The 21,532-nt window shown below is 49.8% G+C and overlaps 1 protein-coding gene across 1 annotated transcript in view; it reads right to left on the bottom strand.

Moving 5' to 3' along the window:
- The window catches only part of LOC124126495 (pneumococcal serine-rich repeat protein-like), a gene marked incomplete at its 3' end in the record, with an annotated part of 21,988 nt that overhangs the window by 196 nt on the left and 260 nt on the right, over positions 1 to 21,532 (bottom strand). The window contains exon 2 of the mRNA XM_048380501.1: positions 1 to 21,532. This exon is cut by the window's left edge and continues 196 nt beyond it. Coding sequence (XP_048236458.1) covers positions 1 to 21,532 — 21,532 coding nt within the window.

Below are 21,532 nucleotides of genomic sequence, written 5' to 3'. Positions count from 1 at the left end.
AACGTGGACTCGGAGGTGCTTGCTTCACTGATCGAGCTAAACACTGAAGAGGTCATTGCTTCAGTAGTACTCTCTGAAGCTGATGTTGAGGTGGTGGATTGCTGAGAAAGAGTAGATCCTGTGTTTGTGACTTGGAAGGTTGTTTCCGAGGGGGTAGACTCAGTGCTAGCTTCTGATACCGTGGACGCTTCTCCCATTGTTGTATCAGTGGAGAGCTCTGTTGTCCGAATGGAAGCAGCTGTTGTCGGTTCGATTGATGGGGTGATAGTCTCTCTCGTGGTGGGTGTCAACAGAGTTGAAAGCGTGGAGGTCTCGGTTGATGTCTCTGGGGCAGAAGAAATTGTTGTGGTAGATGTAGTTTCTGTTACGATTGAGGATGCGTCAGTCACCATTTCTGACGTCGAGCTTTCCTCTGTTGTTGAAGCAGTAGAGGTTGAAGACGCCCCAGTCGCTGTGGTTTCTTGCGTCGTTGGCTCCACTGAGGAAGATGAAGATGCAGAAGCAAGAGAGGCAGTGTCTGTGGAGGCCGATTCAGTGGAAACAGTCAACGTTTCACTTGTTTGTGTGGTCGACGTTGCTTCTGTAGATTCCAGAGTGGACATTGTTGAGGTGGCTTCCATCGTAGTGGACTTGGTGGCGGAAACGTCAGTCAGATGCCTTTCTGTTGAAATTGATGCTTGATAAGGGCCAGGAGTTATTGTACTTGACGTTTCCTCTGTGGCTGTAGCAGTGGCCACTGCAGGGGGTGAAACCGTCTGTGTTGAAGATTCCTCTGTTGAGCCTTGAGTGGTATATTGGGCTTGGCTGCTGAACGTGGACTCGGAGGTGCTTGCTTCACTGATCGAGCTAAACACTGAAGAGGTCATTGCTTCAGTAGTACTCTCTGAAGCTGATGTTGAGGTGGTGGATTGCTGAGAAAGAGTAGATCCCGTGTTTGTGACTTGGAAGGTTGTTTCCGAGGGGGTAGACTCAGTGCTAGCTTCTGATACCGTGGACGCTTCTCCCATTGTTGTATCAGTGGAGAGCTCTGTTGTCCGAGTGGAAGCAGCTGTTGTCGGTTCGATTGATGGTGTGATAGTCTCTCTCGTGGTGGGTGTCAACAGAGTTGAAAGCGTGGAGGTCTCGGTTGATGTCTCTGGGGCAGAAGAAATTGTTGTGGTAGATGTAGTTTCTGTTACGATTGAGGATGCGTCAGTCACCATTTCTGACGTCGAGCTTTCCTCTGTTGTTGAAGCAGTAGAGGTTGAAGACGCCCCAGTCGCTGTGGTTTCTTGCGTCGTTGGCTCCACTGAGGAAGATGAAGATGCAGTAGCAAGAGAGGCAGTGTCTGTGGAGGCCGATTCAGTGGAAACAGTCAACGGTTCACTTGTTTGTGTGGTCGACGTTGCTTCTGTAGATTCCAGAGTGGATATTGTTGAGGTGGCTTCCATCGTAGTGGACTTGGTGGCGGAAACGTCAGTCAGATGCCTTTCTGTTGAAATTGATGCTTGATTAGGGCCAGGAGTTATTGTACTTGACGTTTCCTCTGTGGCTGTAGCAGTGGCCACTGCAGGGGGTGAAACCGTCTGTGTTGAAGATTCCTCTGTTGAGCCTTGAGTGGTATATTGGGCTTGGCTGCTGAACGTGGACTCGGAGGTGCTTGCTTCACTGATCGAGCTAAACACTGAAGAGGTCATTGCTTCAGTAGTACTCTCTGAAGCTGATGTTGAGGTGGTGGATTGCTGAGAAAGAGTAGATCCCGTGTTTGTGACTTGGAAGGTTGTTTCCGAGTGGGTAGACTCAGTGCTAGCTTCTGATACCGTGGACGCTTCTCCCATTGTTGTATCAGTGGAGAGCTCTGTTGTCCGAGTGGAAGCAGCTGTTGTCGGTTCGATTGATGGTGTGATAGTCTCTCTCGTGGTGGGTGTCAACAGAGTTGAAAGCGTGGAGGTCTCGGTTGATGTCTCTGTGGCAGAAGAAATTGTTGTGGTAGATGTAGTTTCTGTTACAGCTGAGGATGCGTCAGTCACCATTTCTGACGTCGAGCTTTCCTCTGTTGTTGAAGCAGTAGAGGTTGAAGACGCCCCAGTCGCTGTGGTTTCTTGCGTCGTTGGCTCCACTGAGGAAGATGAAGATGCAGTAGCAAGAGAGGCAGTGTCTGTGGAGGCCGATTCAGTGGAAACAGTCAACGGTTCACTTGTTAATGTGGTCGACGTTGCTTCTGTAGATTCCAGAGTGGACATTGTTGAGGTGGCTTCCATCGTAGTGGACTTGGTGGCGGAAACGTCAGTCAGATGCCTTTCTGTTGAAATTGATGCTTGATTAGGGCCAGGAGTTATTGTACTTGACGTTTCCTCTGTGGCTGTAGCAGTGGCCACTGCAGGGGGTGAAACCGTCTGTGTTGAAGATTCCTCTGTTGAGCCTTGAGTGGTATATTGGGCTTGGCTGCTGAACGTGGACTCGGAGGTGCTTGCTTCACTGATCGAGCTAAACACTGAAGAGGTCATTGCTTCAGTAGTACTCTCTGAAGCTGATGTTGAGGTGGTGGATTGCTGAGAAAGAGTAGATCCCGTGTTTGTGACTTGGAAGGTTGTTTCAGAGGGGGTAGACTCAGTGCTAGCTTCTGATACCGTGGACGCTTCTCCCATTGTTGTATCAGTGGAGAGCTCTGTTGTCCGAGTGGAAGCAGCTGTTGTCGGTTCGATTGATGGGGTGATAGTCTCTCTCGTGGTGGGTGTCAACAGAGTTGAAAGCGTGGAGGTCTCGGTTGATGTCTCTGTGGCAGAAGAAATTGTTGTGGTAGATGTAGTTTCTGTTACAGCTGAGGATGCGTCAGTCACCATTTCTGACGTCGAGCTTTCCTCTGTTGTTGAAGCAGTAGAGGTTGAAGACGCCCCAGTCGCTGTGGTTTCTTGCGTCGTTGGCTCCACTGAGGAAGATGAAGATGCAGTAGCAAGAGAGGCAGTGTCTGTGGAGGCCGATTCAGTGGAAACAGTCAACAGTTCACTTGTTTGTGTGGTCGACGTTGCTTCTGTAGATTCCAGAGTGGACATTGTTGAGGTGGCTTCCATCGTAGTGGACTTGGTGGCGGAAACGTCAGTCAGATGCCTTTCTGTTGAAATTGATGCTTGATAAGGGCCAGGAGTTATTGTACTTGACGTTTCCTCTGTGGCTGTAGCAGTGGCCACTGCAGGGGGTGAAACCGTCTGTGTTGAAGATTCCTCTGTTGAGCCTTGAGTGGTATATTGGGCTTGGCTGCTGAACGTGGACTCGGAGGTGCTTGCTTCACTGATCGAGCTAAACACTGAAGAGGTCATTGCTTCAGTAGTACTCTGTGAAGCTGATGTTGAGGTGGTGGATTGCTGAGAAAGAGTAGATCCTGTGTTTTTGACTTGGAAGGTTGTTTCCGAGGGGGTAGACTCAGTGCTAGCTTCTGATACCGTGGACGCTTCTCCCATTGTTGTATCAGTGGAGAGCTCTGTTGTCCGAGTGGAAGCAGCTGTTGTCGGTTCGATTGATGGTGTGATAGTCTCTCTCGTGGTGGGTGTCAACAGAGTTGAAAGCGTGGAGGTCTCGGTTGATGTCTCTGTGGCAGAAGAAATGGTTGTGGTAGATGTAGTTTCTGTTACAGCTGAGGATGCGTCAGTCACCATTTCTGACGTCGAGCTTTCCTCTGTTGTTGAAGCAGTAGAGGTTGAAGACGCCCCAGTCGCTGTGGTTTCTTGCGTCGTTGGCTCCACTGAGGAAGATGAAGATGCAGTAGCAAGAGAGGCAGTGTCTGTGGAGGCCGATTCAGTGGAAACAGTCAACGGTTCACTTGTTTGTGTGGTCGACGTTGCTTCTGTAGATTCCAGAGTGGACATTGTTGAGGTGGCTTCCATCGTAGTGGACGTGGTGGCGGAAACGTCAGTCAGATGCCTTTCTGTTGAAATTGATGCTTGATAAGGGCCAGGAGTTATTGTACTTGACGTTTCCTCTGTGGCTGTAGCAGTGGCCACTGCAGGGGGTGCAACTGTCTGTGTTGAAGATTCCTCTGTTGAGCCTTGAGTGGTATATTGGGCTTGGCTGCTGAACGTGGACTCGGAGGTGCTTGCTTCACTGATCGAGCTAAACACTGAAGAGGTCATTGCTTCAGTAGTACTCTCTGAAGCTGATGTTGAGGTGGTGGATTGCTGAGAAAGAGTAGATCCCGTGTTTGTGACTTGGAAGGTTGTTTCCGAGGGGGTAGACTCAGTGCTTGCTTCTGATACCGTGGACGCTTCTCCCATTGTTGTATCAGTGGAGAGCTCTGTTGTCCGAGTGGAAGCAGCTGTTGTCGGTTCGATTGATGGTGTGATAGTCTCTCTCGTGGTGGGTGTCAACAGAGTTGAAAGCGTGGAGGTCTCGGTTGATGTCTCTGTGGCAGAAGAAATGGTTGTGGTAGATGTAGTTTCTGTTACAGCTGTGGATGCGTCAGTCACCATTTCTGACGTCGAGCTTTCCTCTGTTGTTGAAGCAGTAGAGGTTGAAGACGCCCCAGTCGCTGTGGTTTCTTGCGTCGTTGGCTCCACTGAGGAAGATGAAGATGCAGTAGCAAGAGAGACAGTGTCTGTGGAGGCCGATTCAGTGGAAACAGTCAATGGTTCACTTGTTTGTGTGGTCGACGTTGCTTCTGTAGATTCCAGAGTGGACATTGTTGAGGTGGCTTCCATCGTAGTGGACGTGGTGGCGGAAACGTCAGTCAGATGCCTTTCTGTTGAAATTGATGCTTGATAAGGGCCAGGAGTTATTGTACTTGACGTTTCCTCTGTGGCTGTAGCAGTGGCCACTGCAGGGGGTGCAACTGTCTGTGTTGAAGATTCCTCTGTTGAGCCTTGAGTGGTATATTGGGCTTGGCTGCTGAACGTGGACTCGGAGGTGCTTGCTTCACTGATCGAGCTAAACACTGAAGAGGTCATTGCTTCAGTAGTACTCTCTGAAGCTGATGTTGAGGTGGTGGATTGCTGAGAAAGAGTAGATCCCGTGTTTGTGACTTGGAAGGTTGTTTCCGAGGGGGTAGACTCAGTGCTTGCTTCTGATACCGTGGACGCTTCTCCCATTGTTGTATCAGTGGAGAGCTCTGTTGTCCGAGTGGAAGCAGCTGTTGTCGGTTCGATTGATGGTGTGATAGTCTCTCTCGTGGTGGGTGTCAACAGAGTTGAAAGCGTGGAGGTCTCGGTTGATGTCTCTGTGGCAGAAGAAATTGTTGTGGTAGATGTAGTTTCTGTTACAGCTGAGGATGCGTCAGTCACCATTTCTGACGTCGAGCTTTCCTCTGTTGTTGAAGCAGTAGAGGTTGAAGACGCCCCAGTCGCTGTGGTTTCTTGCGTCGTTGGCTCCACTGAGGAAGATGAAGATGCAGTAGCAAGAGAGACAGTGTCTGTGGAGGCCGATTCAGTGGAAACAGTCAACGGTTCACTTGTTTGTGTGGTCGACGTTGCTTCTGTAGATTCCAGAGTGGACATTGTTGAGGTGGCTTCCATCGTAGTGGACTTGGTGGCGGAAACGTCAGTCAGATGCCTTTCTGTTGAAATTGATGCTTGATTAGGGCCAGGAGTTATTGTACTTGACGTTTCCTCTGTGGCTGTAGCAGTGGCCACTGCAGGGGGTGAAACCGTCTGTGTTGAAGATTCCTCTGTTGAGCCTTGAGTGGTATATTGGGCTTGGCTGCTGAACGTGGACTCGGAGGTGCTTGCTTCACTGATCGAGCTAAACACTAAAGAGGTCATTGCTTCAGTAGTACTCTCTGAAGCTGATGTTGAGGTGGTGGATTGCTGAGAAAGAGTAGATCCCGTGTTTGTGACTTGGAAGGTTGTTTCCGAGTGGGTAGACTCAGTGCTAGCTTCTGATACCGTGGACGCTTCTCCCATTGTTGTATCAGTGGAGAGCTCTGTTGTCCGAGTGGAAGCAGCTGTTGTCGGTTCGATTGATGGTGTGATAGTCTCTCTCGTGGTGGGTGTCAACAGAGTTGAAAGCGTGGAGGTCTCGGTTGATGTCTCTGTGGCAGAAGAAATTGTTGTGGTAGATGTAGTTTCTGTTACAGCTGAGGATGCGTCAGTCACCATTTCTGACGTCGAGCTTTCCTCTGTTGTTGAAGCAGTAGAGGTTGAAGACGCCCCAGTCGCTGTGGTTTCTTGCGTCGTTGGCTCCACTGAGGAAGATGAAGATGCAGTAGCAAGAGAGACAGTGTCTGTGGAGGCCGATTCAGTGGAAACAGTCAACAGTTCACTTGTTTGTGTGGTCGACGTTGCTTCTGTAGATTCCAGAGTGGACATTGTTGAGGTGGCTTCCATCGTAGTGGACGTGGTGGCGGAAACGTCAGTCAGATGCCTTTCTGTTGAAATTGATGCTTGATAAGGGCCAGGAGTTATTGTACTTGACGTTTCCTCTGTGGCTGTAGCAGTGGCCACTGCAGGGGGTGAAACCGTCTGTGTTGAAGATTCCTCTGTTGAGCCTTGAGTGGTATATTGGGCTTGGCTGCTGAACGTGGACTCGGAGGTGCTTGCTTCACTGATCGAGCTAAACACTGAAGAGGTCATTACTTCAGTAGTACTCTCTGAAGCTGATGTTGAGGTGGTGGATTGCTGAGAAAGAGTAGATCCTGTGTTTGTGACTTGGAAGGTTGTTTCCGAGGGGGTAGACTCAGTGCTAGCTTCTGATACCGTGGACGCTTCTCCCATTGTTGTATCAGTGGAGAGCTCTGTTGTCCGAGTGGAAGCAGCTGTTGTCGGTTCGATTGATGGTGTGATAGTCTCTCTCGTGGTGGGTGTCAACAGAGTTGAAAGCGTGGAGGTCTCGGTTGATGTCTCTGGGGCAGAAGAAATGGTTGTGGTAGATGTAGTTTCTGTTACGATTGAGGATGCGTCAGTCACCATTTCTGACGTCGAGCTTTCCTCTGTTGTTGAAGCAGTAGAGGTTGAAGACGCCCCAGTCGCTGTGGTTTCTTGCGTCGTTGGCTCCACTGAGGAAGATGAAGATGCAGTAGCAAGAGAGGCAGTGTCTGTGGAGGCCGATTCAGTGGAAACAGTCAACGGTTCACTTGTTTGTGTGGTCGACGTTGCTTCTGTAGATTCCAGAGTGGACATTGTTGAGGTGGCTTCCATCGTAGTGGACTTGGTGGCGGAAACGTCAGTCAGATGCCTTTCTGTTGAAATTGATGCTTGATTAGGGCCAGGAGTTATTGTACTTGACGTTTCCTCTGTGGCTGTAGCAGTGGCCACTGCAGGGGGTGAAACCGTCTGTGTTGAAGATTCCTCTGTTGAGCCTTGAGTGGTATATTGGGCTTGGCTGCTGAACGTGGACTCGGAGGTGCTTGCTTCACTGATCGAGCTAAACACTGAAGAGGTCATTGCTTCAGTAGTACTCTGTGAAGCTGATGTTGAGGTGGTGGATTGCTGAGAAAGAGTAGATCCTGTGTTTTTGACTTGGAAGGTTGTTTCCGAGGGGGTAGACTCAGTGCTAGCTTCTGATACCGTGGACGCTTCTCCCATTGTTGTATCAGTGGAGAGCTCTGTTGTCCGAGTGGAAGCAGCTGTTGTCGGTTCGATTGATGGGGTGATAGTCTCTCTCGTGGTGGGTGTCAACAGAGTTGAAAGCGTGGAGGTCTCGGTTGATGTCTCTGTGGCAGAAGAAATGGTTGTGGTAGATGTAGTTTCTGTTACAGCTGAGGATGCGTCAGTCACCATTTCTGACGTCGAGCTTTCCTCTGTTGTTGAAGCAGTAGAGGTTGAAGACGCCCCAGTCGCTGTGGTTTCTTGCGTCGTTGGCTCCACTGAGGAAGATGAAGATGCAGTAGCAAGAGAGACAGTGTCTGTGGAGGCCGATTCAGTGGAAACAGTCAATGGTTCACTTGTTTGTGTGGTCGACGTTGCTTCTGTAGATTCCAGAGTGGACATTGTTGAGGTGGCTTCCATCGTAGTGGACGTGGTGGCGGAAACGTCAGTCAGATGCCTTTCTGTTGAAATTGATGCTTGATTAGGGCCAGGAGTTATTGTACTTGACGTTTCCTCTGTGGCTGTAGCAGTGGCCACTGCAGGGGGTGCAACTGTCTGTGTTGAAGATTCCTCTGTTGAGCCTTGAGTGGTATATTGGGCTTGGCTGCTGAACGTGGACTCGGAGGTGCTTGCTTCACTGATCGAGCTAAACACTGAAGAGGTCATTGCTTCAGTAGTACTCTCTGAAGCTGATGCTGAGGTGGTGGATTGCTGAGAAAGAGTAGATCCCGTGTTTGTGACTTGGAAGGTTGTTTCCGAGGGGGTAGACTCAGTGCTTGCTTCTGATACCGTGGACGCTTCTCCCATTGTTGTATCAGTGGAGAGCTCTGTTGTCCGAGTGGAAGCAGCTGTTGTCGGTTCGATTGATGGTGTGATAGTCTCTCTCGTGGTGGGTGTCAACAGAGTTGAAAGCGTGGAGGTCTCGGTTGATGTCTCTGTGGCAGAAGAAATGGTTGTGGTAGATGTAGTTTCTGTTACAGCTGAGGATGCGTCAGTCACCATTTCTGACGTCGAGCTTTCCTCTGTTGTTGAAGCAGTAGAGGTTGAAGACGCCCCAGTCGCTGTGGTATCTTGCGTCGTTGGCTCCACTGAGGAAGATGAAGATGCAGTAGCAAGAGAGGCAGTGTCTGTGGAGGCCGATTCAGTGGAAACAGTCAACAGTTCACTTGTTTGTGTGGTCGACGTTGCTTCTGTAGATTCCAGAGTGGACATTGTTGAGGTGGCTTCCATCGTAGTGGACGTGGTGGCGGAAACGTCAGTCAGATGCCTTTCTGTTGAAATTGATGCTTGATTAGGGCCAGGAGTTATTGTACTTGACGTTTCCTCTGTGGCTGTAGCAGTGGCCACTGCAGGGGGTGAAACCGTCTGTGTTGAAGATTCCTCTGTTGAGCTTTGAGTGGTATATTGGGCTTGGCTGCTGAACGTGGACTCGGAGGTGCTTGCTTCACTGATCGAGCTAAACACTGAAGAGGTCATTGCTTCAGTAGTACTCTCTGAAGCTGATGTTGAGGTGGTGGATTGCTGAGAAAGAGTAGATCCCGTGTTTGTGACTTGGAAGGTTGTTTCCGAGTGGGTAGACTCAGTGCTAGCTTCTGATACCGTGGACGCTTCTCCCATTGTTGTATCAGTGGAGAGCTCTGTTGTCCGAGTGGAAGCAGCTGTTGTCGGTTTGATTGATGGTGTGATAGTCTCTCTCGTGGTGGGTGTCAACAAAGTTGAAAGCGTGGAGGTCTCGGTTGATGTCTCTGTGGCAGAAGAAATTGTTGTGGTAGATGTAGTTTCTGTTACAGCTGAGGATGCGTCAGTCACCATTTCTGACGTCGAGCTTTCCTCTGTTGTTGAAGCAGTAGAGGTTGAAGACGCCCCAGTCGCTGTGGTTTCTTGCGTCGTTGGCTCCACTGAGGAAGATGAAGATGCAGTAGCAAGAGAGGCAGTGTCTGTGGAGGCCGATTCAGTGGAAACAGTCAACAGTTCACTTGTTTGTGTGGTCGACGTTGCTTCTGTAGATTCCAGAGTGGACATTGTTGAGGTGGCTTCCATCGTAGTGGACGTGGTGGCGGAAACGTCAGTCAGATGCCTTTCTGTTGAAATTGATGCTTGATTAGGGCCAGGAGTTATTGTACTTGACGTTTCCTCTGTGGCTGTAGCAGTGGCCACTGCAGGGGGTGCAACTGTCTGTGTTGAAGATTCCTCTGTTGAGCCTTGAGTGGTATATTGGGCTTGGCTGCTGAACGTGGACTCGGAGGTGCTTGCTTCACTGATCGAGCTAAACACTGAAGAGGTCATTGCTTCAGTAGTACTCTCTGAAGCTGATGTTGAGGTGGTGGATTGCTGAGAAAGAGTAGATCCTGTGTTTGTGACTTGGAAGGTTGTTTCCGAGGGGGTAGACTCAGTGCTTGCTTCTGATACCGTGGACGCTTCTCCCATTGTTGTATCAGTGGAGAGCTCTGTTGTCCGAGTGGAAGCAGCTGTTGTCGGTTCGATTGATGGTGTGATAGTCTCTCTCGTGGTGGGTGTCAACAGAGTTGAAAGCGTGGAGGTCTCGGTTGATGTCTCTGTGGCAGAAGAAATTGTTGTGGTAGATGTAGTTTCTGTTACAGCTGAGGATGCGTCAGTCACCATTTCTGACGTCGAGCTTTCCTCTGTTGTTGAAGCAGTAGAGGTTGAAGACGCCCCAGTCGCTGTGGTTTCTTGCGTCGTTGGCTCCACTGAGGAAGATGAAGATGCAGTAGCAAGAGAGACAGTGTCTGTGGAGGCCGATTCAGTGGAAACAGTCAACGGTTCACTTGTTTGTGTGGTCGACGTTGCTTCTGTAGATTCCAGAGTGGACATTGTTGAGGTGGCTTCCATCGTAGTGGACTTGGTGGCGGAAACGTCAGTCAGATGCCTTTCTGTTGAAATTGATGCTTGATAAGGGCCAGGAGTTATTGTACTTGACGTTTCCTCTGTGGCTGTAGCAGTGGCCACTGCAGTGGGTGCAACTGTCTGTGTTGAAGATTCCTCTGTTGAGCCTTGAGTGGTATATTGGGCTTGGCTGCTGAACGTGGACTCGGAGGTGCTTGCTTCACTGATCGAGCTAAACACTGAAGAGGTCATTGCTTCAGTAGTACTCTCTGAAGCTGATGTTGAGGTGGTGGATTGCTGAGAAAGAGTAGATCCCGTGTTTGTGACTTGGAAGGTTGTTTCCGAGGGGGTAGACTCAGTGCTAGCTTCTGATACCGTGGACGCTTCTCCCATTGTTGTATCAGTGGAGAGCTCTGTTGTCCGAGTGGAAGCAGCTGTTGTCGGTTTGATTGATGGTGTGATAGTCTCTCTCGTGGTGGGTGTCAACAGAGTTGAAAGCGTGGAGGTCTCGGTTGATGTCTCTGTGGCAGAAGAAATTGTTGTGGTAGATGTAGTTTCTGTTACAGCTGAGGATGCGTCAGTCACCATTTCTGACGTCGAGCTTTCCTCTGTTGTTGAAGCAGTAGAGGTTGAAGACGCCCCAGTCGCTGTGGTTTCTTGCGTCGTTGGCTCCACTGAGGAAGATGAAGATGCAGTAGCAAGAGAGGCAGTGTCTGTGGAGGCCGATTCAGTGGAAACAGTCAACAGTTCACTTGTTTGTGTGGTCGACGTTGCTTCTGTAGATTCCAGAGTGGACATTGTTGAGGTGGCTTCCATCGTAGTGGACGTGGTGGCGGAAACGTCAGTCAGATGCCTTTCTGTTGAAATTGATGCTTGATAAGGGCCAGGAGTTATTGTACTTGACGTTTCCTCTGTGGCTGTAGCAGTGGCTACTGCAGGGGGTGCAACTGTCTGTGTTGAAGATTCCTCTGTTGAGCCTTGAGTGGTATATTGGGCTTGGCTGCTGAACGTGGACTCGGAGGTGCTTGCTTCACTGATCGAGCTAAACACTGAAGAGGTCATTGCTTCAGTAGTACTCTCTGAAGCTGATGTTGAGGTGGTGGATTGCTGAGAAAGAGTAGATCCCGTGTTTGTGACTTGGAAGGTTGTTTCCGAGTGGGTAGACTCAGTGCTAGCTTCTGATACCGTGGACGCTTCTCCCATTGTTGTATCAGTGGAGAGCTCTGTTGTCCGAGTGGAAGCAGCTGTTGTCGGTTTGATTGATGGTGTGATAGTCTCTCTCGTGGTGGGTGTCAACAGAGTTGAAAGCGTGGAGGTCTCGGTTGATGTCTCTGGGGCAGAAGAAATGGTTGTGGTAGATGTAGTTTCTGTTACAGCTGAGGATGCGTCAGTCACCATTTCTGACGTCGAGCTTTCCTCTGTTGTTGAAGCAGTAGAGGTTGAAGACGCCCCAGTCGCTGTGGTTTCTTGCGTCGTTGGCTCCACTGAGGAAGATGAAGATGCAGTAGCAAGAGAGGCAGTGTCTGTGGAGGCCGATTCAGTGGAAACAGTCAACGGTTCACTTGTTTGTGTGGTCGACGTTGCTTCTGTAGATTCCAGAGTGGACATTGTTGAGGTGGCTTCCATCGTAGTGGACTTGGTGGCGGAAACGTCAGTCAGATGCCTTTCTGTTGAAATTGATGCTTGATTAGGGCCAGGAGTTATTGTACTTGACGTTTCCTCTGTGGCTGTAGCAGTGGCCACTGCAGGGGGTGAAACCGTCTGTGTTGAAGATTCCTCTGTTGAGCCTTGAGTGGTATATTGGGCTTGGCTGCTGAACGTGGACTCGGAGGTGCTTGCTTCACTGATCGAGCTAAACACTGAAGAGATCATTGCTTCAGTAGTACTCTCTGAAGCTGATGTTGAGGTGGTGGATTGCTGAGAAAGAGTAGATCCCGTGTTTGTGACTTGGAAGGTTGTTTCCGAGTGGGTAGACTCAGTGCTAGCTTCTGATACCGTGGACGCTTCTCCCATTGTTGTATCAGTGGAGAGCTCTGTTGTCCGAGTGGAAGCAGCTGTTGTCGGTTCGATTGATGGGGTGATAGTCTCTCTCGTGGTGGGTGTCAACAGAGTTGAAAGCGTGGAGGTCTCGGTTGATGTCTCTGTGGCAGAAGAAATGGTTGTGGTAGATGTAGTTTCTGTTACAGCTGAGGATGCGTCAGTCACCATTTCTGACGTCGAGCTTTCCTCTGTTGTTGAAGCAGTAGAGGTTGAAGACGCCCCAGTCGCTGTGGTTTCTTGCGTCGTTGGCTCCACTGAGGAAGATGAAGATGCAGTAGCAAGAGAGACAGTGTCTGTGGAGGCCGATTCAGTGGAAACAGTCAACGGTTCACTTGTTTGTGTGGTCGACGTTGCTTCTGTAGATTCCAGAGTGGACATTGTTGAGGTGGCTTCCATCGTAGTGGACTTGGTGGCGGAAACGTCAGTCAGATGCCTTTCTGTTGAAATTGATGCTTGATTAGGGCCAGGAGTTATTGTACTTGACGTTTCCTCTGTGGCTGTAGCAGTGGCCACTGCAGGGGGTGAAACCGTCTGTGTTGAAGATTCCTCTGTTGAGCCTTGAGTGGTATATTGGGCTTGGCTGCTGAACGTGGACTCGGAGGTGCTTGCTTCACTGATCGAGCTAAACACTGAAGAGATCATTGCTTCAGTAGTACTCTCTGAAGCTGATGTTGAGGTGGTGGATTGCTGAGAAAGAGTAGATCCCGTGTTTGTGACTTGGAAGGTTGTTTCCGAGTGGGTAGACTCAGTGCTAGCTTCTGATACCGTGGACGCTTCTCCCATTGTTGTATCAGTGGAGAGCTCTGTTGTCCGAGTGGAAGCAGCTGTTGTCGGTTCGATTGATGGTGTGATAGTCTCTCTCGTGGTGGGTGTCAACAGAGTTGAAAGCGTGGAGGTCTCGGTTGATGTCTCTGTGGCAGAAGAAATGGTTGTGGTAGATGTAGTTTCTGTTACAGCTGAGGATGCGTCAGTCACCATTTCTGACGTCGAGCTTTCCTCTGTTGTTGAAGCAGTAGAGGTTGAAGACGCCCCAGTCGCTGTGGTTTCTTGCGTCGTTGGCTCCACTGAGGAAGATGAAGATGCAGTAGCAAGAGAGACAGTGTCTGTGGAGGCCGATTCAGTGGAAACAGTCAACGGTTCACTTGTTTGTGTGGTCGACGTTGCTTCTGTAGATTCCAGAGTGGACATTGTTGAGGTGGCTTCCATCGTAGTGGACTTGGTGGCGGAAACGTCAGTCAGATGCCTTTCTGTTGAAATTGATGCTTGATTAGGGCCAGGAGTTATTGTACTTGACGTTTCCTCTGTGGCTGTAGCAGTGGCCACTGCAGGGGGTGAAACCGTCTGTGTTGAAGATTCCTCTGTTGAGCCTTGAGTGGTATATTGGGCTTGGCTGCTGAACGTGGACTCGGAGGTGCTTGCTTCACTGATCGAGCTAAACACTGAAGAGGTCATTGCTTCAGTAGTACTCTCTGAAGCTGATGTTGAGGTGGTGGATTGCTGAGAAAGAGTAGATCCTGTGTTTGTGACTTGGAAGGTTGTTTCCGAGGGGGTAGACTCAGTGCTAGCTTCTGATACCGTGGACGCTTCTCCCATTGTTGTATCAGTGGAGAGCTCTGTTGTCCGAGTGGAAGCAGCTGTTGTCGGTTTGATTGATGGTGTGATAGTCTCTCTCGTGGTGGGTGTCAACAGAGTTGAAAGCGTGGAGGTCTCGGTTGATGTCTCTGGGGCAGAAGAAATGGTTGTGGTAGATGTAGTTTCTGTTACAGCTGAGGATGCGTCAGTCACCATTTCTGACGTCGAGCTTTCCTCTGTTGTTGAAGCAGTAGAGGTTGAAGACGCCCCAGTCGCTGTGGTTTCTTGCGTCGTTGGCTCCACTGAGGAAGATGAAGATGCAGTAGCAAGAGAGGCAGTGTCTGTGGAGGCCGATTCAGTGGAAACAGTCAACAGTTCACTTGTTTGTGTGGTCGACGTTGCTTCTGTAGATTCCAGAGTGGACATTGTTGAGGTGGCTTCCATCGTAGTGGACGTGGTGGCGGAAACGTCAGTCAGATGCCTTTCTGTTGAAATTGATGCTTGATAAGGGCCAGGAGTTATTGTACTTGACGTTTCCTCTGTGGCTGTAGCAGTGGCCACTGCAGGGGGTGCAACTGTCTGTGTTGAAGATTCCTCTGTTGAGCCTTGAGTGGTATATTGGGCTTGGCTGCTGAACGTGGACTCGGAGGTGCTTGCTTCACTGATCGAGCTAAACACTGAAGAGGTCATTGCTTCAGTAGTACTCTCTGAAGCTGATGTTGAGGTGGTGGATTGCTGAGAAAGAGTAGATCCCGTGTTTGTGACTTGGAAGGTTGTTTCCGAGGGGGTAGACTCAGTGCTTGTTTCTGATACCGTGGACGCTTCTCCCATTGTTGTATCAGTGGAGAGCTCTGTTGTCCGAGTGGAAGCAGCTGTTGTCGGTTCGATTGATGGTGTGATAGTCTCTCTCGTGGTGGGTGTCAACAGAGTTGAAAGCGTGGAGGTCTCGGTTGATGTCTCTGTGGCAGAAGAAATGGTTGTGGTAGATGTAGTTTCTGTTACAGCTGAGGATGCGTCAGTCACCATTTCTGACGTCGAGCTTTCCTCTGTTGTTGAAGCAGTAGAGGTTGAAGACGCCCCAGTCGCTGTGGTATCTTGCGTCGTTGGCTCCACTGAGGAAGATGAAGATGCAGTAGCAAGAGAGGCAGTGTCTGTGGAGGCCGATTCAGTGGAAACAGTCAACAGTTCACTTGTTTGTGTGGTCGACGTTGCTTCTGTAGATTCCAGAGTGGACATTGTTGAGGTGGCTTCCATCGTAGTGGACGTGGTGGCGGAAACGTCAGTCAGATGCCTTTCTGTTGAAATTGATGCTTGATTAGGGCCAGGAGTTATTGTACTTGACGTTTCCTCTGTGGCTGTAGCAGTGGCCACTGCAGGGGGTGAAACCGTCTGTGTTGAAGATTCCTCTGTTGAGCCTTGAGTGGTATATTGGGCTTGGCTGCTGAACGTGGACTCGGAGGTGCTTGCTTCACTGATCGAGCTAAACACTGAAGAGGTCATTGCTTCAGTAGTACTCTCTGAAGCTGATGTTGAGGTGGTGGATTGCTGAGAAAGAGTAGATCCCGTGTTTGTGACTTGGAAGGTTGTTTCCGAGTGGGTAGACTCAGTGCTAGCTTCTGATACCGTGGACGCTTCTCCCATTGTTGTATCAGTGGAGAGCTCTGTTGTCCGAGTGGAAGCAGCTGTTGTCGGTTCGATTGATGGTGTGATAGTCTCTCTCGTGGTGGGTGTCAACAGAGTTGAAAGCGTGGAGGTCTCGGTTGATGTCTCTGTGGCAGAAGAAATGGTTGTGGTAGATGTAGTTTCTGTTACAGCTGAGGATGCGTCAGTCACCATTTCTGACGTCGAGCTTTCCTCTGTTGTTGAAGCAGTAGAGGTTGAAGACGCCCCAGTCGCTGTGGTTTCTTGCGTCGTTGGCTCCACTGAGGAAGATGAAGATGCAGTAGCAAGAGAGACAGTGTCTGTGGAGGCCGATTCAGTGGAAACAGTCAACGGTTCACTTGTTTGTGTGGTCGACGTTGCTTCTGTAGATTCCAGAGTGGACATTGTTGAGGTGGCTTCCATCGTAGTGGACTTGGTGGCGGAAACGTCAGTCAGATGCCTTTCTGTTGAAATTGATGCTTGATTAGGGCCAGGAGTTATTGTACTTGACGTTTCCTCTGTGGCTGTAGCAGTGGCCACTGCAGGGGGTGAAACCGTCTGTGTTGAAGATTCCTCTGTTGAGCCTTGAGTGGTATATTGGGCTTGGCTGCTGAACGTGGACTCGGAGGTGCTTGCTTCACTGATCGAGCTAAACACTGAAGAGGTCATTGCTTCAGTAGTACTCTCTGAAGCTGATGTTGAGGTGGTGGATTGCTGAGAAAGAGTAGATCCCGTGTTTGTGACTTGGAAGGTTGTTTCCGAGTGGGTAGACTCAGTGCTAGCTTCTGATACCGTGGACGCTTCTCCCATTGTTGTATCAGTGGAGAGCTCTGTTGTCCGAGTGGAAGCAGCTGTTGTCGGTTCGATTGATGGTGTGATAGTCTCTCTCGTGGTGGGTGTCAACAGAGTTGAAAGCGTGGAGGTCTCGGTTGATGTCTCTGTGGCAGAAGAAATGGTTGTGGTAGATGTAGTTTCTGTTACAGCTGAGGATGCGTCAGTCACCATTTCTGACGTCGAGCTTTCCTCTGTTGTTGAAGCAGTAGAGGTTGAAGACGCCCCAGTCGCTGTGGTTTCTTGCGTCGTTGGCTCCACTGAGGAAGATGAAGATGCAGTAGCAAGAGAGACAGTGTCTGTGGAGGCCGATTCAGTGGAAACAGTCAACGGTTCACTTGTTTGTGTGGTCGACGTTGCTTCTGTAGATTCCAGAGTGGACATTGTTGAGGTGGCTTCCATCGTAGTGGACTTGGTGGCGGAAACGTCAGTCAGATGCCTTTCTGTTGAAATTGATGCTTGATTAGGGCCAGGAGTTATTGTACTTGACGTTTCCTCTGTGGCTGTAGCAGTGGCCACTGCAGGGGGTGCAACTGTCTGTGTTGAAGATTCCTCTGTTGAGCCTTGAGTGGTATATTGGGCTTGGCTGCTGAACGTGGACTCGGAGGTGCTTGCTTCACTGATCGAGCTAAACACTGAAGAGGTCATTGCTTCAGTAGTACTCTCTGAAGCTGATGTTGAGGTGGTGGATTGCTGAGAAAGAGTAGATCCCGTGTTTGTGACTTGGAAGGTTGTTTCCGAGGGGGTAGACTCAGTGCTTGCTTCTGATACCGTGGACGCTTCTCCCATTGTTGTATCAGTGGAGAGCTCTGTTGTCCGAGTGGAAGCAGCTGTTGTCGGTTCGATTGATGGTGTGATAGTCTCTCTCGTGGTGGGTGTCAACAGAGTTGAAAGCGTGGAGGTCTCGGTTGATGTCTCTGTGGCAGAAGAAATGGTTGTGGTAGATGTAGTTTCTGTTACAGCTGAGGATGCGTCAGTCACCATTTCTGACGTCGAGCTTTCCTCTGTTGTTGAAGCAGTAGAGGTTGAAGACGCCCCAGTCGCTGTGGTATCTTGCGTCGTTGGCTCCACTGAGGAAGATGAAGATGCAGTAGCAAGAGAGGCAGTGTCTGTGGAGGCCGATTCAGTGGAAACAGTCAACAGTTCACTTGTTTGTGTGGTCGACGTTGCTTCTGTAGATTCCAGAGTGGACATTGTTGAGGTGGCTTCCATCGTAGTGGACGTGGTGGCGGAAACGTCAGTCAGATGCCTTTCTGTTGAAATTGATGCTTGATAAGGGCCAGGAGTTATTGTACTTGACGTTTCCTCTGTGGCTGTAGCAGTGGCCACTGCAGGGGGTGAAACCGTCTGTGTTGAAGATTCCTCTGTTGAGCCTTGAGTGGTATATTGGGCTTGGCTGCTGAACGTGGACTCGGAGGTGCTTGCTTCACTGATCGAGCTAAACACTGAAGAGGTCATTGCTTCAGTAGTACTCTCTGAAGCTGATGTTGAGGTGGTGGATTGCTGAGAAAGAGTAGATCCCGTGTTTGTGACTTGGAAGGTTGTTTCCGAGTGGGTAGACTCAGTGCTAGCTTCTGATACCGTGGACGCTTCTCCCATTGTTGTATCAGTGGAGAGCTCTGTTGTCCGAGTGGAAGCAGCTGTTGTCGGTTCGATTGATGGTGTGATAGTCTCTCTCGTGGTGGGTGTCAACAGAGTTGAAAGCGTGGAGGTCTCGGTTGATGTCTCTGTGGCAGAAGAAATGGTTGTGGTAGATGTAGTTTCTGTTACAGCTGAGGATGCGTCAGTCACCATTTCTGACGTCGAGCTTTCCTCTGTTGTTGAAGCAGTAGAGGTTGAAGACGCCCCAGTCGCTGTGGTTTCTTGCGTCGTTGGCTCCACTGAGGAAGATGAAGATGCAGTAGCAAGAGAGACAGTGTCTGTGGAGGCCGATTCAGTGGAAACAGTCAACGGTTCACTTGTTTGTGTGGTCGACGTTGCTTCTGTAGATTCCAGAGTGGACATTGTTGAGGTGGCTTCCATCGTAGTGGACTTGGTGGCGGAAACGTCAGTCAGATGCCTTTCTGTTGAAATTGATGCTTGATAAGGGCCAGGAGTTATTGTACTTGACGTTTCCTCTGTGGCTGTAGCAGTGGCCACTGCAGGGGGTGAAACCGTCTGTGTTGAAGATTCCTCTGTTGAGCCTTGAGTGGTATATTGGGCTTGGCTGCTGAACGTGGACTCGGAGGTGCTTGCTTCACTGATCGAGCTAAACACTGAAGAGGTCATTGCTTCAGTAGTACTCTCTGAAGCTGATGTTGAGGTGGTGGATTGCTGAGAAAGAGTAGATCCCGTGTTTGTGACTTGGAAGGTTGTTTCCGAGTGGGTAGACTCAGTGCTAGCTTCTGATACCGTGGACGCTTCTCCCATTGTTGTATCAGTGGAGAGCTCTGTTGTCCGAGTGGAAGCAGCTGTTGTCGGTTCGATTGATGGTGTGATAGTCTCTCTCGTGGTGGGTGTCAACAGAGTTGAAAGCGTGGAGGTCTCGGTTGATGTCTCTGTGGCAGAAGAAATGGTTGTGGTAGATGTAGTTTCTGTTACAGCTGAGGATGCGTCAGTCACCATTTCTGACGTCGAGCTTTCCTCTGTTGTTGAAGCAGTAGAGGTTGAAGACGCCCCAGTCGCTGTGGTTTCTTGCGTCGTTGGCTCCACTGAGGAAGATGAAGATGCAGTAGCAAGAGAGACAGTGTCTGTGGAGGCCGATTCAGTGGAAACAGTCAACGGTTCACTTGTTTGTGTGGTCGACGTTGCTTCTGTAGATTCCAGAGTGGACATTGTTGAGGTGGCTTCCATCGTAGTGGACTTGGTGGCGGAAACGTCAGTCAGATGCCTTTCTGTTGAAATTGATGCTTGATTAGGGCCAGGAGTTATTGTACTTGACGTTTCCTCTGTGGCTGTAGCAGTGGCCACTGCAGGGGGTGCAACTGTCTGTGTTGAAGATTCCTCTGTTGAGCCTTGAGTGGTATATTGGGCTTGGCTGCTGAACGTGGACTCGGAGGTGCTTGCTTCACTGATCGAGCTAAACACTGAAGAGGTCATTGCTTCAGTAGTACTCTCTGAAGCTGATGTTGAGGTGGTGGATTGCTGAGAAAGAGTAGATCCTGTGTTTGTGACTTGGAAGGTTGTTTCCGAGGGGGTAGACTCAGTGCTAGCTTCTGATACCGTGGACGCTTCTGCCATTGTTGTATCAGTGGAGAGCTCTGTTGTCCGAGTGGAAGCAGCTGTTGTCGGTTCGATTGATGGGGTGATAGTCTCTCTCGTGGTGGGTGTCAACATAGTTGAAAGCGTGGAGGTCTCGGTTGATGTCTCTGGGGCAGAAGAAATGGTTGTGGTAGATGTAGTTTCTGTTACAGCTGAGGATGCGTCAGTCACCATTTCTAACATCGAGCTTTCCTCTGTTGTTGAAGCAGTAGAGGTTGAAGACGCCCCAGTGGCTGTGGTTTCTTGCGTCGTTGGCTCCACTGAGGAAGATGAAGATGCAGTAGCAAGAGAGGCAGTGTCTGTGGGTGCCGATTCAGTGGAAACAGTCAAAGGTTCACTTGTTTGTGTGGTCGACGTTGCTTCTGTAGATTCCAGAGTGGACATTGTTGAGGTGGCTTCCATCGTAGTGGACTTGGTGGCGGAAACGTCAGTCAGCTGCCTTTCTGTTGAAATTGATGCTTGATAAGGGCCATGAGTTATTGTACTTGACGTTTCCTCTGTGGCTGTAGCAGTGGCCACTGCAGGGGGTGAAACCGTCTGTGTTGAAGATTCCTCTGTTGAGCCTTGAGTGGTATATTGGGCTTGGCTGCTGAACGTGGACTCGGAGGTGCCTGCTTCACTGATCGAGCTAAACACTGAAGAGGTCATTGCTTCAGTAGTACTCTGTGAAGCTGATGTTGAGGTGGTGGATTGCTGAGAAAGAGTAGATCCTGTGTTTGTCTCTGTGGCAGAAGAAATGGTTGTGGTAGATGTAGTTTCTGTTACAGCTGAGGATGCCTCAGTCACCATTTCTGACGTCGAGCTTTCCTCTGTTGTTGAAGCAGTAGAGGCTGAAGACGCCCCAGTCGCTGTGGTTTCTTGCGTCGTTGGCTCCACTGAGGAAGATGAAGATGCAGTAGCAAGAGAGGCAGTGTCTGTGGAGGTCGATTCAGTGGAAACAGTCAATGGTTCACTTATTTCTCTGGTCGACGTTGCTTCTGTAGATTCCAGAGTGGACATTGTTGAGGTGGCTTCCATCGTAGTGGACTTGGTGGCGGAAACGTCAGTCAGCTGCCTTTCTGTTGAAATTGATGCTTGATAAGGGCCATGAGTTATTGTACTTGACGTTTCCTCTGTGGCTGTAGCAGTGGCCACTGCAGGGGGTGAAACCGTCTGTGTTGAAGATTCCTCTGTTGAGCCTTGAGTGGTATATTGGGCTTGGCTGCTGAACGTGGACTCGGAGGTGCTTGCTTCACTGATCGAGCTAAACACTGAAGAGGTCATTGCTTCAGTAGTACTCTCTGAAGCTGATGTTGAGGTGGTGGATTGCTGAGAAAGAGTAGATCCTGTGTTTGTGACTTGGAAGGTTGTTTCCGAGGGGGTAGACTCAGTGCTAGCTTCTGATACCGTGGACGCTTCTCCCATTGTTGTATCAGTGGAGAGCTCTGTTGTCCGAGTGGAAGCAGCTGTTGTCGGTTCGATTGATGGTGTGATAGTCTCTCTCGTGGTGGGTGTCAACAGAGTTGAAAGCGTGGAGGTCTCGGTTAATGTCTCTATGGCAGAAGAAATGGTTGTGGTAGATGTAGTTTCTGTTACAGCTGAGGATGCGACAGTCACCATTTCTGACGTCGAGCTTTCCTCTGTTGTTGAAGCAGTAGAGGTTGAAGACGCCCCAGTCGCTGTGGTTTCTTGCGTCGTTGGCTCCACTGAGGAAGATGAAGATGCAGTAGCAAGAGAGGCAGTGTCTGTGGGTGCCGATTCAGTGGAAACAGTCAACGTTTCACTTGTTTCTGTGGTCGACGTTGCTTCTGTAGATTCCAGAGTGGACATTGTTGAGGTGGCTTCCATCGTAGTGTTTGCGTAGTTGTTTGTGTCATTTGCTTCAGACCTTGGTT

Source organism: Haliotis rufescens, unplaced genomic scaffold (assembly GCF_023055435.1).
Source record: "Haliotis rufescens isolate VD_foot unplaced genomic scaffold, xgHalRufe1.0.p SCAF_31, whole genome shotgun sequence".
Taxonomy (NCBI): Eukaryota; Metazoa; Mollusca; class Gastropoda; order Lepetellida; family Haliotidae; genus Haliotis; species Haliotis rufescens.
The sequence above is the reverse complement of the archived record's forward strand: the minus strand, read 5'-3'. Positions and strand labels throughout refer to the sequence as shown.